The 17,706-nt window shown below is 44.1% G+C and overlaps 1 protein-coding gene across 1 annotated transcript in view; it reads left to right on the plus strand.

The window, feature by feature from the left end:
* The window catches only part of LOC311135360 (sodium/potassium/calcium exchanger 3-like), a gene marked incomplete at both ends in the record, with an annotated part of 115,948 nt that extends 98,798 nt beyond the window's left edge, over positions 1-17,150 (plus strand). The window contains 15 exons of the mRNA XM_084169302.1: positions 7,816-7,892; positions 8,261-8,335; positions 8,516-8,600; positions 11,709-11,812; positions 11,990-12,064; positions 12,261-12,286; positions 12,382-12,435; positions 12,597-12,724; positions 12,821-12,981; positions 13,110-13,380; positions 13,572-13,738; positions 13,816-13,930; positions 14,456-14,568; positions 15,384-15,449; positions 17,001-17,150. Coding sequence (XP_084025428.1) covers positions 7,816-7,892; positions 8,261-8,335; positions 8,516-8,600; positions 11,709-11,812; positions 11,990-12,064; positions 12,261-12,286; positions 12,382-12,435; positions 12,597-12,724; positions 12,821-12,981; positions 13,110-13,380; positions 13,572-13,738; positions 13,816-13,930; positions 14,456-14,568; positions 15,384-15,449; positions 17,001-17,150 — 1,667 coding nt within the window. The remainder of the gene's footprint in view (positions 1-7,815; positions 7,893-8,260; positions 8,336-8,515; positions 8,601-11,708; positions 11,813-11,989; positions 12,065-12,260; positions 12,287-12,381; positions 12,436-12,596; positions 12,725-12,820; positions 12,982-13,109; positions 13,381-13,571; positions 13,739-13,815; positions 13,931-14,455; positions 14,569-15,383; positions 15,450-17,000) is intronic.
* Between the last annotated feature and the right edge of the window lie 556 nt (positions 17,151-17,706).

Here is a 17,706-nt window from a genome sequence, read left to right on the forward strand (position 1 = left end):
GTGTGTGTGTATTTGTGTGTGTGTGTACGCACAAGCATGGGTGCATGCTTATGTGTGTGTCAGGTTTGGCTTAAGACTGAATAGATGGGCTCCCGAGTGGCGCAGCGGTCTAAGGCACTGCATCTCAGTGCTTGAGGCGTCACTACAGACCCCCTGGTTCGATTCCAGGCTGTATCACAACCGGCCGTGATTGGGAGTCCCATAGGGCAGCGCACAATTGGCCCAGCGTCGTCGAGGTTTGGCCGGTGTAGGCCGTCATTGTAAATAAGAATTTGTTCTTAACTGACTTGCCTAGTTACATTTTTTATTTATTTTTAAACAATAAAGAACATCCTGTTTGGTGTTTGAGTATCTGAGTTATGTATAGAGTTCATCTGAGATATGACCGTCCACCAAAGCCATGACAACGACCAAAGCCCTAAAGGGACAGATGAGTGTGAGGGTCTCATTGGTAACACGCCATCCACTTAGGTCACACTTTGATGTCATACACAGAGGTGAGAGGTTATCTTAAGGTCACATACTGTCAGTGTCACATGAAGTGAAGTTAGCTCCACACACGTCTCACACACACACACACATACTCTCAGTTGTTAACACGTTTGGACCCAGAAGTAAATAAGGAAGCTGACCAAATTTCACGAGATTTTACTTATATGTTGTGTAATGTTCTTTTGAGTAAAACCAGATTGTATTCTACCCCGCTTAATGTTTTTGAACAGTAGCTACAACAGCCGTAGCTCCTCTAACACCCTTAAAGCACTTATGTTGTCCTAATACTGTGTCATTCTCCCTAGTCTTACCAATCCATAACAGAGGATCACGCTTTTTCCAGTATGGTAATATGCACTTATCCAGACTTCTGCATTATGTTCAGTAGTAGATTATGTATTTCCAGTAATGGCTTATGCAGCCAAAAACAGATTGTTTTGAGCCGTCAGAAAGAACATGGAGTAGACTTTAGCGTAGGGATTTAAACATGAGGATGGCTAAATAAGGGACAGAGCACTCAAAGCATCAGAATATTCACAGAATCTATGCTGAGATTACTCTATGAATGACCTCATCCCCATGCTAGCAATATCACTTTTTCACGTAGGGGGCATGGGTTAGATAGTCTCTAAACTGGCAGTACTTACTGTAATGCATTGTTTAGCAACTCCAGTCCTCGAGTACCCCCAACGTCACACAATTTTGTTGTAGCGCGGATAAACTCACCCTATTTAACTAATTGAAGGCTTGATGATTAGTTGAGAAGTTGAATCAGGTGTGCTTGTCTGGGGCTACAACAAAAATGTGTACTGTTGGGGGACCTCTAGGACTGGAGTTGGGAAACACTGCTCTAATGTACAGTGGGGAGAACAAGTATTTGATACACTGCCGATTTTGCAGGTTTTCCTACTTACAAAGCATGTAGAGGTCTGTAATTTTTATCATAGGTACACTTCAACTGTGAGAGACAGAATCTAAAACAAAAATCCAGAAAATCACATTGTATGATTTTTAAGTAATTAATTTGCATTTTATTGCATGACATAAGTATTTGATACATCAGAAAAGCAGAACTTAATATTTGGTACAGAAACCTTTGTTTGCAATTACAGAGATCATACGTTTCCTGTAGGTCTTGACCAGGTTTGCACACAGTGCAGCAGGGATTTTGGCCCACTCCTCCATACAGACCTTCTCCAGATCCTTCAGGTTTCGGGGCTAACGCTGGGCAATACGGACTTTCAGCTCCTCCAAAGATTTTCTATTGGGTTCAGGTCTGGAGACTGGCTAGGCCACTCCAGAACCTTGAGATGCTTCTTACGGAGCCACTCCTTAGTTACCCTGGCTGTGTGTTTCGGGTCGTTGTCATGCTGGAAGACCCAGCCACGACCCATCTTCAATGCTCTTACTGAGGGAAGGAGGTTGTTGGCCAAGATCTTGCGATACATGGCCCCATCCATCCTCCCCTCAATACGGTGCAGTCGTCCTGTCCCCTTTGCAGAAAAGCATCCCCAAAGAATGATGTTTCCACCTCCATGCTTCACGGTTGGGATGGTGTTCTTGGGGTTGTACTCATCCTTCTTCTTCCTCCAAACACGGCGAGTGGAGTTTAGACCAAAAAGCTCTATGTTTGTCTCATCAGACCACATGACCTTCTCCCATTCCTCCTCTGGATTATCCAGATGGTCATTGGCAAACTTCAGACGGGCCTGGACATGCGCTGGCTTGAGCAGGGGGACCTTGCATGCGCTGCAGGATTTTTAATCCATCTAATGGTTTTCTTTGAGACTGTGGTCCCAGCTCTCTTCAGGTCATTGACCAGGTCCTGCCGTGTAGTTCTGGGCTGATCCCTCACCTTCCTCATGATCATTGATGCCCCACGAGGTGAGATCTTGCATGGAGCCCCAGACCGAGGGTGATTGACCGTCATCTTGAACTTTCACCAACAGTTGTTGCCTTCTCACCAAGCTGCTTGCCTATTGTCCTGTAGCCCATCCCAGCCTTGTGCAGGTCTACAATTTTATCCCTGATGTCCTTACACAGCTCTCTGGTCTTGGCCATTGTGGAGAGGTTGGAGTCTGTTTGATTGAGTGTGTGGACAGGTGTCTTTTATACAGGTAACGAGTTCAAACAGGTGCAGTTAATACAGGTAAAGAAAAACTAACAAGTCTGTGAGAGCCGGAATTCTTACTGGTTGGTAGGTGATCAAATACTTATGTCATGCAATAAAATGCAAATTAATTACTTAAAAATCATACAATGTGATTTTCTGGATTTTTGTTTTAGATTCCGTCTCTCGCAGTTGAAGTGTACCTATGATAACAATTACAGACCTCTACATGCTTTGTAAGTAGGAAACCTGCAAAATCGTCAGTGTATCAAATACTTGTTCTCCCCACTGTATGTGGACGTGGAGCTTTGTCATTCCTGCAGGGGTGTTTTATCCCAATGCCAGGCTGAGGAGAGTCTCTGTGGGCATGACCTGTCAGTCTGGCCTCCTCCTCTCCAGCCCTCCACACACCCCTCTCCTCTCTAAACCTTCACACTCACACCTCTTAGGGCTTAATCCTAACTGGGAAACCAGTGGCTGCTGCTGATTGGCTGAATACCCGGGGCGCAGGGTGGTTGGAGTTATCAACAAAGAAATATGATGCCAAGTTTTCGAACTACCAGTAGTTTTTTTGAAAAGATAAATAAAGCGATCTATGCATTTGAACAACAGCATAAATACACCAATTTACTTTTGCATGTCAAAAACTGAATGACCACTGCTGCACATGCTGCCACTGTTTCGAACATATTCAATTATACTATAATGAACAAAAATATAAACGCAACATGCAACAATTTCAAGATTACAGTTCACTGGGGAGCCAGGCCCAGCCAATCAGAATTAGTTTTTCCCCACAAAAGGGCTTTATTACAGATAGAAATACTCCTCAGTTTCATCAGCTGTCCAGGTGGCTGGTCTCAGACGATCCCACAGGGGAAGAAGCCAGATGTGGAGGTCCTGGGCTGGCATGGTTTTTAGTCCGGTTGGACGTACTGCCAAATTCTGTAAAATGACGTTGTAGGCGGCTTATGGTAGAGAATTTAAAATTAAATTATCTGGCAACAGCTCTGGTGGACAATCCTGCAGTGAGCATGCCAATTGCACGCTCCCTCAAAACTTGAGACATCTGTGGCATTGTGTTGTGTGACAAAACTGCAGATTTTAGAGTGGCCTTTTATTGTCACCAGCACAAGGTGCACCTGTGTAATGATCATGCTGTTTAATCAGCTTCCTGATATGTGACACCTGTCAGGTTTCTGCCTCGACACAATCCTGTCTCGGAGCTCTATGGCTTGGTTTTTGCTCTGACATGCACTGTCAACTGTGGGACTTTATATAGACAGGTGTCTGGCTTTCCAAATCATGTCCAATCAATTGAATTTACCACAGGTGGACTCCAATCAACCACAGGTGGACTCCAATCAAGTTGTAGAAACATCTCAAGGATGATCAATGGAAACAGGATGCACCTGAGCTCAATTTCGAGTCTCACAGAAAAGGGTCTGAATACTTATGTAAATAAGGTATTTCTGTTTTTTAATACATATAGTTTAATATAGTTTAATATATATAGTTTAATACATTTGCAAAAATTTCTAAAAACCTGTTTTCGCTTTGTCATTATGGGGTATTGAGTGTAGATTGATGAGGATTTTTATTTATTTAATCCATTTTGGAATAAGGCTGTAACGTAACAAAATGTGGAAAAAGGGAAGGGGTCTGAATAATTTCCGAATGCACTGTATGCTTTCATACTGCTTCAAAACAAAGTGCAAAGGGCCATACTAGAAAGAGCTTGATCCTCTGTTATGTGGTAAGACTAGGGAGAATGAGATGGTAAAAGATGCCCCAAAACATGAAACAGTGAGGGCTTTATTCAGTGGATTCATGGACTAAATTGACCCCAACCCTCGCCACTACCAAGAATCACTGAACTGAACTAAGCTGAAGTGAACTCCAACACAAAAGCCCTCTCTGTATTGGTGGAGGGAGCTATCTTGTTTATCTAATCATCTTGCCAGCTCTTGTTATGCTGTTGTTTGTTGTTGTTGATGTAGTTATTTGTTGGTTTGTTTTTGCTGGTTGGCGTGTGGTTGAGGTATTTGTAATTACTCGCACCGAGTGTGTGTGCCTTTGTATGTGTCTGTGTGTTTGTGTGTGGAGCTCTGAGTAGTGAAGCCATACTTGTTAGTTGCGCTGTTGGCAGCAGAGTTGGTTGGGTGAGTGGCTCCCTGAGTGATTGCCCTGTATAAGAGTAGGCAGCACTGGGTACAGAGTGGACAATAGCCCTGGGCCTGCCTGCTTTGGCTGCAAAGCCATTGTGTAAAATGCATTCCGGTTTGTTGCTGACCTGCCAGCTGAATGGTACAGTGGTGCCTACTCTGAGAATGTGTCTGTACTGCACTGAAGGGATGGTGATAGGAAGGGAGGGATCAACCTCATTTTATTTGTCACATGCTCCGAATACAACAGGTGTAGACTTTACTGTGAAATGCTTACTTATGAGTCCTTCCCAAAAATGCAGAGTTAAAAAAACAATACAAATGAAAAATAGTAACACAAGAATAATAAAATACACAAGAATGAAGCTATACTGAACAAAAATATAAACGCGACATTTAAAGTGTTGGTCCCATGTTTCATGAGCTGAAATAAAATATCCCGGAAATCTTCCATATGACCAAAAAGCTTATTTCTCTCAAATGATGTGCACAAATTTGTTTACATCTCTGTTAGTGAGCATTTCTCTTTTGCCAAGATAATCCATCCACCTGACAGGTGTGACATATCAAGAAGCTGATTAAACAGCATGATCATTACACAGGTACACCTTGTGCTGGGGACAATAAAAGGCCACTCTAAAATGTGCATTTTTGTCACACAACACAATGCCACAGATGTCTCAAGTTTTGAGGGAGTGTGCAATTGCCATACTGACAGCAGGAATGTCCACCAGAGCTGTTGCCAGAGAATTTTACGTTCATTTCTCTACCATAAGCCGCCTCCAACGTCGTTTTAGAGAATTTGGCAGTACGCCCAACCGGCCTCCCAACCGCAGGCCAAGTGTAACTACGCCAGCCCAGGACCTCCACATCCTGCTTCTTCACCTGCGGGATCGTCTGAGACCAGCCACCCGGACAGTTGATGAAACTGTGGGTTTGCACAACTGAAGAACTTCTGCACAAACTGTCAGAAACTGTCTCAGGGAAACTCATCTACATGCTCGTCATCCTCACCAGGGTCTTGACCTGACTGCAGTTTGGCGTCGTAACCGACTTAAGTGAGAAAATGCTCACCTTCGATGGCCACTGGAATGCTGGAGAAGTGTGCTCTTCACTGATGAATCCCGGTTTCAACTGTAATGGGCAGATGGCAGACAGCGTGTATGGTGCTGTGTGGGCTAGCGGTTTGCTGATGTCAACGTTGTGAGCAGAGTGCCCCATGGTGGCGGTGGGGTTATTGTATGTGCAGGCATAAACTACGGAAAATGAACACAATTGCATTTTATCTATGGCAATTTGAATGCACAGAGATAACGTAACGAGATCCTGAGGCCTATTTTCGTGCCATTCATTCACTGCCATCACCTCATGTTTCAGCATGATAATGCACGGTCCCATGTCGCAAGGATCTGTACACAATTCCTGGAAGCTGAAAATGTCCCAGTTCTTCCATGACCTGCATACTCACCAGACATGTCACCCATTGAGCATGTTTTGGATGCTCTGGATCAACGTGTAGGACAACGTGTTCCAGTTCCCTCCAATATCCAGCAGCTTCGCACAGCCATTGAAGAGGAGTAAGACAACATTCCACAGACCATAAATCAACAGCCTGATCAACTCTCTGTGAAGGAGATGTGTCACGCTGCATGAGATACCTTTTTTTTAAGGTATTTGTGACCAACGGATGCATATCTGTATTCCCAGTCATGTGAAATCCATAGATTAGAGCCTAATGAATTTATTTCAATTGACTGATTTCCTTATATGAACTGTAACTTAGTAAAATCTTTGAAATTGCTGCATGTTGCGTTTTATATATTTGTTCAGTGTATATACAGGGAGTACAAGTACGATATCACTGTTCAGGGGTACGAGGTATTTGAGGTAGATATGTACATACAAAGGTAGGATCTTAATCTGATCACTCTTTTGTTGCTGAGAATTTCCCTTCACAGCAGGAAATGCAAACGTAATTTATTTGAGGTTTAAAAAGGCTTCTAAAATTTTCAATTCCTAATTTCAGACTTGATTTGCCCTAATGAAAAATATATCAACACCTACGAAAATGTCCCATAATTATAATCCACATAATAATTGCTTCAGGATTATTTTCTTGCTTTAGTGTTTGCATCTGTAATGGTAGGTGACTAGGCATCAGGATAGATTATAATAATAAGAGTAAAATGTGGTGCAACTGTAGAACTTTTTGAGGATCCGAGGGCCCATGCCAAAGCTTTCCAGCTTCCTGAGTTGAAGGGAGTGGGGGAGGGAGGGGGCGTTTTGAAGCACGGTTTTCTAACCATTATAGTACTATGTAGTTGATTCAGTTTACTGGAACAAACTCTTTGAAAGCCACTCTGGATAATAGTGTCTGTGTCAACCCTCCATAATTCACTCACTTCCCCACCCACCCACACATCTCATCTAACCACCCCTTTCTTTTCCTCTTTCTCTCACCATGTCCTTGTCTTTTCCCTACACCAACATCCGTGCTCCTTCATCTTTTCTCAAATCTGGTCATATCCCCTTGTTCCCCGCTCCCACCCATGGCTTAGCTCTCTCTGCCACTCATCCAGCTCTCCTCTCTCTCTATCTCTCTTTCTCTTGCTCGCTCCCTCTCTTCAAATCCCCCCTCTGTCTCTCTCTCTCTCTCTCTCTCTCTCTCTCTCTCTCTCTCTCTCTCTCTCTCTCTGGGACCTTGTCAATTCCTATGAGTTCAGATGGCTGTGTTGTGTTTGGGCACTGAGGGCAGACTGAAGCTGGCTGACTCACACAACCTCTTGGGTGTTCAGAGGGAGAATGTCACCGCACATTGTGCCGCCATCAACACGCGTGCACACACACACTGCTCCACTCACAAATACACACAAACAAACACACAATCATGGCGAGGCTATTTTTAGGTCCTGTCACTCAAATAGACTGTGTATGATTGTGCCAGTGCACGTGTCTCTGCTGCACTAAATGAGACCGTGTTTCTCCCTGTTTAGTAATATATGTGTGTTTTCTGTGTGTGTATTTGCTGTGTGTGTGTTTTCTCTCCAGCGTTACATGAGTTCCCCACAGACCTGTTCACCAACCAGGAGCGCACAGAGGGAGCGGTGGCCCTACACGTCCTGTTTGTGAGTGTCCACCCCCCCCCCCCAACACACCCACCAACACACTATCTACTCTACACACACCAACACACACCTGTACACACACTCTACTATACATGCACTTTTGCCACGCTACCTGCCACTGACTGTGTGATGCGCTGACCATACATCGAAAAGCAGGATTGTTTTTATCTCTGGCTGGCTGGGGTGCTAGATGTTGGACAGAGGCTTAGCTGGTATACGAGGCCACTGGCACAGAGAGTGTCTTGGCTTAGCATACTTTCGCAGAAAAGACAGACGCATTGAACTAAGGGACACTATCTGTGCATCACATGGAGAAACTCAAGGTTCCATATATGTGTTCTGGTTTGTTTTGTGCTATTCCTCTGTAGGCCATGTACATGTTCTATGCGCTGGCTCTGGTGTGTGATGACTACTTTGTTCCCTCTCTGGAGAAGATATGTGAGGTAAGAATGTTATACACTATTCTATAACAGGGTCGGGGTCAATTCAATTGGAATGAATTTCAAGGACACAATTCTTCTTTTCAAGATGTGCTTTCTACTCTCTGTCTCTGTCTCTGTCTCTGTCTCTCTCTGTCTCTCTCTGTCTCTCTCTGTCTCTCTGTCTCTTTCTCTCTCTTTCAGCGTCTCCATCTTAGTGAGGATGTGGCAGGTGCAACCTTCATGGCAGCCGGCAGTTCAGCTCCTGAACTCTTCACCTCTGTTATCGGTGAGACATGTACAGACACACAGATGGACACATCTTTGTCATTTATTAGACACATTCCACTGGGCACAAACTGGTTGAATCAATGTTTTTTCAACGTAATTTGTCAACGTATTGTGATGTGGAATCTACGTGGAAAATACATTGGTTTATGTCATCATTGTAACCAATTTTCAACTTAGACAAAGCTTGTATAAAATATCTTGAATTTGTACCTTTGATACAACGTCAGATCTTCAACGTTATATACACTATCAGAAACTGAAAATAGACAATACATATACAGTGCATTCGGAAAGTATTCAGACCCCTTGACTTTTTCCACATTTTGTTACGTTACAGCCTTATTCTAAAATTGATTAAATAAATAAAAATCCTCATCAATCTACACACAATACCCCATAATGACAAAGCGAAAACAGGTTTTTAGAAATTTAGCAAATTTCTTAAAATTTAAAAACAGAAATACTTTATTTAAGTATTCAGACCCTTTGCTATGAGACTCGAAATTGAGCTCAGGTGCATCCTGTTTCCATTGATCATCCTTAAGATGTTTCTACAACTTGATTGAGTCCACCTGTGGTAAATTCAGTTGATTGGACATGATTTGGAAAGGCACACACCTGTCTATATAAGGTCCCACAGTTGACAGTGCATGCCAGAGAAAAAACCAAGCCATAAGGATGAAGAAATTGTCCGTAGAGCTCCGAGACAGGATTGTGCCGAGGCACAGATCTGGGGAAGGGTACAAAAAAATGTCTGGAGCATTGGAGGTCCCCAAGAACACAGTGGCCTCTATCATTCTTAAATGGAAGAAGTTTGGAACCACCAAGACTATTCCTATAGCTGGCTGCCCGGCCAAACTGAGCAATCTGGGGAGAAGGGCCTTGGTCAGGGAGGTGACCAAGAACCTGATGGTCACTCTCACAGAGCTCCAGAGTTCCTCTGTGGAGATGGGAGAACCTTCCAGAAGTACAACCATCTCTGTAGCACTCCACCAATCAGGCCTTTATGGTAGAGTGGCCAGACGGAAGCCACTCCTCAGTAAAAGGCACATGACAGTCCGCTTGGAGTTTGCCGAAAGGCACCTAAAGGACTCTCAGACCATGAGAAACAAGATTCTCTGGTATGATGAAACCAAGATTGAACTCTTTGGCCTGAATGCCAAGTGTCACGTCTGGAGGAAACCTGGCACCATCCCTACGGTGAAGCATGGTGGTGGCAGCATCATGCTGTGGGGATGTTTTTCAGCGGCAGGGACTGGGAGACTAGTCAGAATCGAGGGAAAGATGAACGGAGCAAAGTACAGAGAGATCCTTGATGAAAACCTGCTCCAGAGTGCTCAGGACCTCAGACTGGGGGCGAAGGTTCACCTTCCAACAGGACAACGACCCTAAGCATACAGTCAAGACAACACATGAGTGGCTTCGGGACAAGTCTCTGAATGTCCTTGAGTGGCCCAGCCAGAGCCCTAATTTGAACCCGAACTAACATCTCTGGAGAGACCTGCACCAGTACTGAGTAAAGGGTCTGAATACTTATGTAAATGTGATATTGCAGTTTTTTATTTTTAAAGCATTTCTACAGATTTCTAAAAACCTGTTTTTGCTTTGTCATTATGGGGTATTGTGTGTAGATTGATGAGGGGAAAAAATGATTTAATCAATTTTAGAATAAGGCTGTAATGTAACAAAATGTGGAAAAAGTCAAGGGGACTGAATACTTTCCGAATGCACTGTATATGTTCCGTTGCCATGCTCGCTGGCAACGTTCTTGTCCCTTGCTTGCTAGCTAGCCAACTAGCTACAGCTAACACAGTCACAACCTCTGTAGCCAGAATAACAACAAAGTCACAGCATTTGCTTTTGTTTAAGCTGTTTTCTATTGACATTCATTTGGATACATCCATAACAATGAGCTGATGATGCCCGATTTTGCCTGGCATAGCTAGAAAAGTTTATCTTCTTGTCAGGACACTCGACCCTTCATTACGAGGACATTGCATTGCATATCAAACACTAGGCTAGAAGCTAGCTAAATAGTTTGTTGCTAGAAAACCTGCCAATATGACAACCAAATAAAAAAATACCAGTTGCTGAAAACATCTGGTCAAACTAGAAACGTGGGAGGATTTGACAGCATAGTGCCACTTGCGTCATGACTGCAACATAGAGACCGGAGAAATTCATGTTCATCACTCACCACATTAGGTCATCAGAAGCTCAAAAAAATAAGTCTCTGCAAAAACAAATCAATAGCTGTTTGTTAGGTTTTTCCTCATTGGACCTGCATTTACAGTGTATCCAATTTTGGTTTGTGTGGTTGTTGGTTTAGCTTTCTGTAACTTTGTAGCAAGTAGGGTCTGCGTGTGTAGGTGCATATTGCGTCATGATTGCAAGGTGTCCCGATATCTATTTCAACTGTCCCGTTATCTGGTTTTAATGTCCATTCTAGAATGCCCTTCTAACCAATCAGAAAATGAGTATTCAACAATGCTGTGGTATAAATACAAAATATCTGACATTGTATTCCCATTTTTAACTTAGCTTTGCTTTTAGATGGTTGAAAGCATAGTTATAACACATTGGTAATTCAACAAACTTCTGGCTGTCTTTTTGAGTGGGTGAATACAGGTTGAAATCTCATTCATCAACCAAATATCATCCAAATGTCCACGTTGAAATGACATGGTGTGCCCAGCGGGATACCTTTTTTCATCACTTTATCAGCAGGCCCAATATATTTTATGTCTTAGGGTGGCAGGTAGCCTAGTAGTTAGAATGTTGGGCCAGTACCCGGTTCAAATAGTCACTGGTTCAAATACCCAAGCCGACAAGGTGAAAAATCTGTTGGTGTTCTCTTGAGCAAGGCACGTAACTCTAATTTGCTCCAGGGGCTCTGTACTACTATGGCTGACCCTGTAAAACTGTACCTATCCGGTGTATGGGACAATAACACTTTTGATTTTATTTTTAATGAGTGGCAACGATATACAATATAACTGTATACATGTTAGCCATGTCAATAGTTTACATGTACAAGCGTGTAACCCTCCATTCCTAACCATTGTATAACCCATGGGTGTTCTGTCTTTTCTCTGTCTCTGTGCAGGTGTGTTCATCACTAAAGGGGATGTGGGGGTGGGCACGATCGTGGGCTCAGCTGTCTTCAATATCCTCTGCATCATTGGAGTCTGTGGAATATTTGCTGGCCAGGTAGGTTTCTGTACCTTGGCTTGCACAGACACACACACACACACACACACACATACGCACACACATAGGAAGGGATGAATACCTGGGGGTGAAATGTTGGCTCTTCCACTCTTACAGACCGTTCCTCTCTCTCCCCCCTCTCCCCTTCTCTCTCTGATCTCTCTCTCTCTCTCTCAGGCAGTGCATCTGTCTCGTTGGTCTCTTATGAGAGACTCTGTGTACTACACCCTGTCCATCACTGCTCTCATAGTGGTGAGTGGAGCCTGACCATTGCAAACCAGTGAAGTGGGCCTTAGTGTGTTGCCTCCTGCTGATCAGATGGTGTATCTACAGAGTGGATCCATATACTAATGTTTACATCAGAGAAAAAGTGAACCACAAAAGCTAATACTGTACTTCCAATCATTCTTCCAAGTTTTCAGTATAATTATTTTTTGTCTCCTTACAGTTCATATATGATGAAAAGGTTTCATGGTAAGGATGACTTTCACTTTCTTATGTATACAGTACATACACCTATATGTTATGTGTTGCATTGTATAGCTGTTAAAAATTGATGTGTGTTCCAGGTGGGAGTCTCTGACACTGGTTCTGATGTATTTTGGCTACATTTTGATAATGAAGTAAGTCTGTGTCTGAAACCATCAATACCACACACAAACAAATACACACACTTCAAAACAATTTAATGTATCCTGAGTAGAGGTATAAAGTTGTATCCACATCCTTGTGCTGTCCCTCTTTGTCTTGGTTTAACTCTCACATTGTTCATTTATGTGTATAGGTTTAACTCAAACATTGTGCATTTCCTGGAGAGGCGTAAGAAGAACTCGTCCAGCCTGGGGAACGGCACAGCCAGTAACGCTGACCTGGATGACAACTGTGATGCAACCGCTGTCCTGCTGAAGAAAAGTACAGTCTGACCTTTCTGCCATACATGTGTCTGTGTGTGTTCGTCACATCTCTCTCTCTCTCACGTCTCTCTGTCTGTCTCTCTGTCTCCTGTAGCTAACTTTCACAGAAAGCAGTCAGTGTTGATGGTAGATGAGTTGCTGTCAGCCTACCCCCACCAGCTGTCCTTCTCTGAAGCCGGCATGAGGATCATGATCACCAGCCACTTCTCCCCTCGCACACGCCTCTCCATGGCCTCACGCATGCTCATCACTGAGGTATGACCACACGCCTTCTGCACACGTGGCCGTGTTTCTGTTTTCTGTGTGGGTGTGAAGAAATTGTATATTTATTTTGAAAATATTTGTACAGCATATGACATGTGCGTGTGCATGTATTTGTAAAGAGACAGCGTCTGATTAGCACCCGGCCGTTCACTAACGGAGACTCAGAGGTCACGGTGAAGGTCGGCAGTAGGCGGGGCCTGGAGAACGGACTGGGCGGGCCCGAGAGGGGAGTCAAAGGTCGCCTTGGTCACCATGGAGAGGACGACAGGGGAGGGGTGGAGGCCGGCAACGAGACGGAAGACAATGAGAATAATGAGAACGATGAAGAGGAGGAGGAGGAGGAGGAGGAGGAGGCAGAGGAAGGACCTTTTGTGCCTTTTCACGCCCCAGGTAAAAACAAATATAACATTACAGGGTTTCAAAAATGTTCAGTCTCTCTGAGCTCTCTTTATTGTGTTAGTCAACACTCGCCTAAAGGTATTTTTTAAAAGCATCACTTAATGTAAACCCAGCAAAGAACACAAATTGAAACTGCATCTCTTCTTCTTTCCCTATCTCTCTTTCTCCATCTCTCTCTCTAGCTGGGTGCTGTAATAAGATCAAGTGGATGTTAGCCTGGCCTCTGTGCCTGCTGTTGTTCTTCACAGTGCCTAACTGTGCCAACCCTCGCTGGGAGAGATGGTTCATGGTCTCCTTCGTCACCTCCACCCTCTGGATTGCTGGCTTTTCCTATGTCATGGTCTGGATGGTGAGGACACACACACACACACACACACACACACACACAGAGAGAAACTCACTGATGTGTGTGTCTCTTCCCTTCAGGTGACAGTGATCGGGTTTACTCTGGGTATCCCTGACGTCATCATGGGCATCACCTTCCTGGCAGCTGGCACCAGTGTCCCTGACTGCATGGCCAGTCTTATAGTGGCACGGCAAGGTGAGGACACACACAGAGTACTTTCTCTACCAGTGCTGTTTGCCCTGCTGCTCCCCCGCCCCATGAACAGACACCCAGGAATCAAAGAGCTCCACACTCTGTGTACATGGTCAACAGAGAGAAGGGATGAGGAAGAGGGGAGCGCTTGTCATCTGTCACTGTGACCGAGTCGTGTGGGAGTGACGGGGACGGGTGGACTGAAGAGAACCCAGCGTGGTTCCTTCCTCCATCCTTGATTTCTTTTATGTGTTAATTCTCGTTCCCCTTTCATAAATCAGAGTTTGTCGGAGAGAGGGAAATGTAAAACACATTCCATGACAGTCTGCTTGTTGTTGTTGTGTTTGTTGTTTGTGGCGACCTGATTACCTCAGCAAGTCAGAATTCTTTATCGATGTTACCGATGTTGACCAACTTCTCAGTCTATTGATTTCTCTTTCTCTCTCCCTCTCCTCTTTTTTTTCTCTCTCCCTATTTCCATCCCTTTCTCTCTGTCTCTCTCTCGCTCCCTCTCGTTGTGTCTCTCAGGTTTTGGGGACATGGCTGTGTCTAACTCTATAGGCAGTAATGTGTTTGATATCCTTATTGGACTGGGCCTACCCTGGGCCCTGCAGACTCTGGCCATCAACTACGGCTCCTATGTAAGTAACAAACACTGTTTCTCCTAACCCTGGCTGTGTAAGGTCTTTAGTAAACCTCTATCAGAAATGCACAATAAAAACTGACATCTGACACTTATACGTGATAGGCTGTTCTGTGAAGGTAATATTGATGTTGCTTTTTAATGTGAGAGATGACACAATTGATCTTCTGTCCAGAGCCCTCTGCTCCTGTCAAATGGCACCAATGTTATGTATGTTTACTTACAGTATTAGTCAGTGTCATGCCATGTTTACGTAGCCATTGGCGCATCTGTTATTTGTGATCGCTGTAGATAAACGTATATCTTCCAGTTTGACATGAGAGATTGGGTCCTAACAGCTGAAAGAGATAGGAAAAAAGTAGCTGTCAGCAGTCCAAGAGAAATACACCTGTAGCCCAGTGTTCCATAACCCCACTAGATCAAACGCACGTGGGGGTGCTGTGGCCGTGAAGGAATGCCTACATTAATCTGTTCCCAGGAGCAGACAGACAAGCTTTGCTGCTTTTGGAGTGTGGCGTGTTACATGATTATTCTCAATGAAGGCTTTGACTGTGTATTAGGGAATTGAGTTGTGTATTGAGGGTCTAATGTAGGAATGAGATACACAGAGAACAGCTTATGGATACTGTATACATTTCAAAAGGGCCCAAATAAAGAAGAGCTGGCATAAGACCATATAATAAATCAGTTTGGCGGTGTAACTTTGGTGAAATAGCAGGTGTACACTTTATACTGGTGCAAAAGTGTTGGAAATCAGTTCCCAACCCCATGGTTTAACTTCTTCTCCTGTTTAATAACCCTTTCTTCTCTTAGATTAAACTGAACAGCAAAGGGCTCATCTTCTCTGTGGGACTTCTGTTGGGGTCTGTTTTCCTCACAGTGAGTGACTCTATCATGTAAACTCAGCAAAAAAAGAAACGTCCTCTCACTGTCAACTGCGTTTATTTTCAGCAAACTTAACATGTGTAAATATTTGTATGAACATAACAAGATTCAACAACTGAGACATAACTGAACAAGTTCCACAGACATGTGACTAACAGAAATTGAATAATGTGTCCCTGAACAAAGGGGGGGGGGGCCACCAGCTGCATTAGGTACTGCAGTGCATCTCCTCCTCATGGACTGCACCAGATTTCCAGTTCTTGCTGTGAGATGTTACCCCACTCTTCCACCAAGGCACCTGCAAGTCTGGGTGGGGAATGGCCCTAGCCCTCACCCTCCAATCCAACAGGTCCCAGACGTGCTCAATGGGATGGAGATCTGGGCTCTTCGCTGGCCATGGCAGAACACTGACATTCCTGTCTTGCAGGAAATCACGCACAGAACGAGCAGTATGGCTGGTGGCATTGTCATGCTGGATGGTCATGTCTGGATGAGCCTGCAGGAAGGGTACCACATGAGGGAGGAGGATGTCTTCCCTGTAATGCACAGCGTTGAGATTGCATGCAATGACAACAAGCTCAGTCCGATGATGCTGTGACACACCACCCCAGACCATGACAGACCCTCCACCTCCAAATCGATCCCGCTCCAGAGTACAGGCCTCTGTGTAACGCTCATTCCTTCGACAATTAACGTGAATCCGACCATCACCTCTGGTGAGACAAAACCGTGACTCGTCAATGAAGAGCACTTTTTGCCAGTCCTGTCTGGTCCAGCGACGGTGGGTTTGTGCCCATAGGCGACGTTGTTGCCGGTGATGTCTGGTGAGGACCTGCCTTACAACAGGCTTACAAGCCCTCAGTCCAGCCTCTCTCAGCCTATTGCGGACAGTCTGAGCACTGATGGAGGGATTGTGCGTTCCTGGTGTAACTCGAGCAGTTGTTGTTGCCATCCTGTACCTGTCCCGCAGGTGTGATGTTCAGATGTACCGATCCTGTGCAGGTGTTGTTACACGTGGTCTGCCACTACGAGGATGATCAGCTGTCCGTCCTGTCTCCCTGTAGCGCTGTCTTAGGCGTCTCACAGTACGGACATTGCAATTTATTGCCCTGGCCACATCTGCAGTCCTCATGCCTCCTTGCAGCATGCCTAAGACACGTTCACGCAGATGAGCAGGGACCCTGGGCATCTTTCTTTTGGTGTTTTTCAGAGTCAGTAGAAAGACCTCTTTAGTGTCCTAAGTTTTCATAACTGTGACCTTAATTGCCTACCGTCTGTAAGCTGTTAGTGTCTTAACGACCGTTCCACAGGTGCATGTTCATTAATTGTTTATGGTTCATTGAACAAGCATGGGAAACAGTGTTTAAACCCTTTACAATGAAGATCTGTGAAGTTATTTGGATTTTTACAACTTATCTTTGAAAGACAGGGTCCTGAAAAAGGGACGTTTATTTTTTTGCTGAGTTTATTTGTCTTTGATTTTAAAGAATGAAATATACTTCTAAATAAATATAATTTCTTAATCTCTTCCCACCTCTCTCTTAGGTCCTGGGGGTACATCTGAATGGGTGGAAACTGGACCGTCGTTTGGGCCTGGTGTGTCTGCTCATGTACTCCATCTTTCTCTGCTTCTCCATCCTCATTGAGTACAACATCTTCACCTTCGTCAACCTGCCCACCTGCAGAGACCGCTGAGACCCAGTTCTCACTCTCCCTTCTCGTCCTCCTGCTCCCTCTCTCCAGGAGATGGTCCGGCTTGTGCGGGATCTGTCTGCACCTCAGATATTTGCATTATTATTCAAAGCATCAGTTTTTTAATTTTGTTCTTTTCTTTATGGTCGGTGCAATATGGAGTAGCGTGTGTGTGGTTTAAACAGGAGAGGAGATAATTGGGCACACATGCAGGAGCACAAACTGACTTGTAAAAAGCTCTCACACAGGACTCGTGAACAAAGCAATTTTTGTCGACTACTGCCTGCTTTGATGTGAAGATTTTTTTTTGTTTGGGTTTTTGTAAAGGTGACTGAAACTGCATTATATTCTACCTTGTGATCTTGATGATAATTTATAATGTAATATGTTTATTAGCTGCTAACTGGCTTTGATGAAAGCCGGTCTGATAAGAATTGATACTGTCTACTGGAATAGTGTTCTTTGAACAATATTAAATTAAATGTTTTCTGCTTTGTAAATACACGCAGGCACATATTCTATTTATTAATTTATTGAAGGTTATTTATTTTCAATCCAA

The sequence above is a fragment of the Coregonus lavaretus genome (assembly GCF_964263955.1).
Source record: "Coregonus lavaretus genome assembly, chromosome: 1".
NCBI lineage: Eukaryota > Metazoa > Chordata > Actinopteri > Salmoniformes > Salmonidae > Coregonus > Coregonus lavaretus.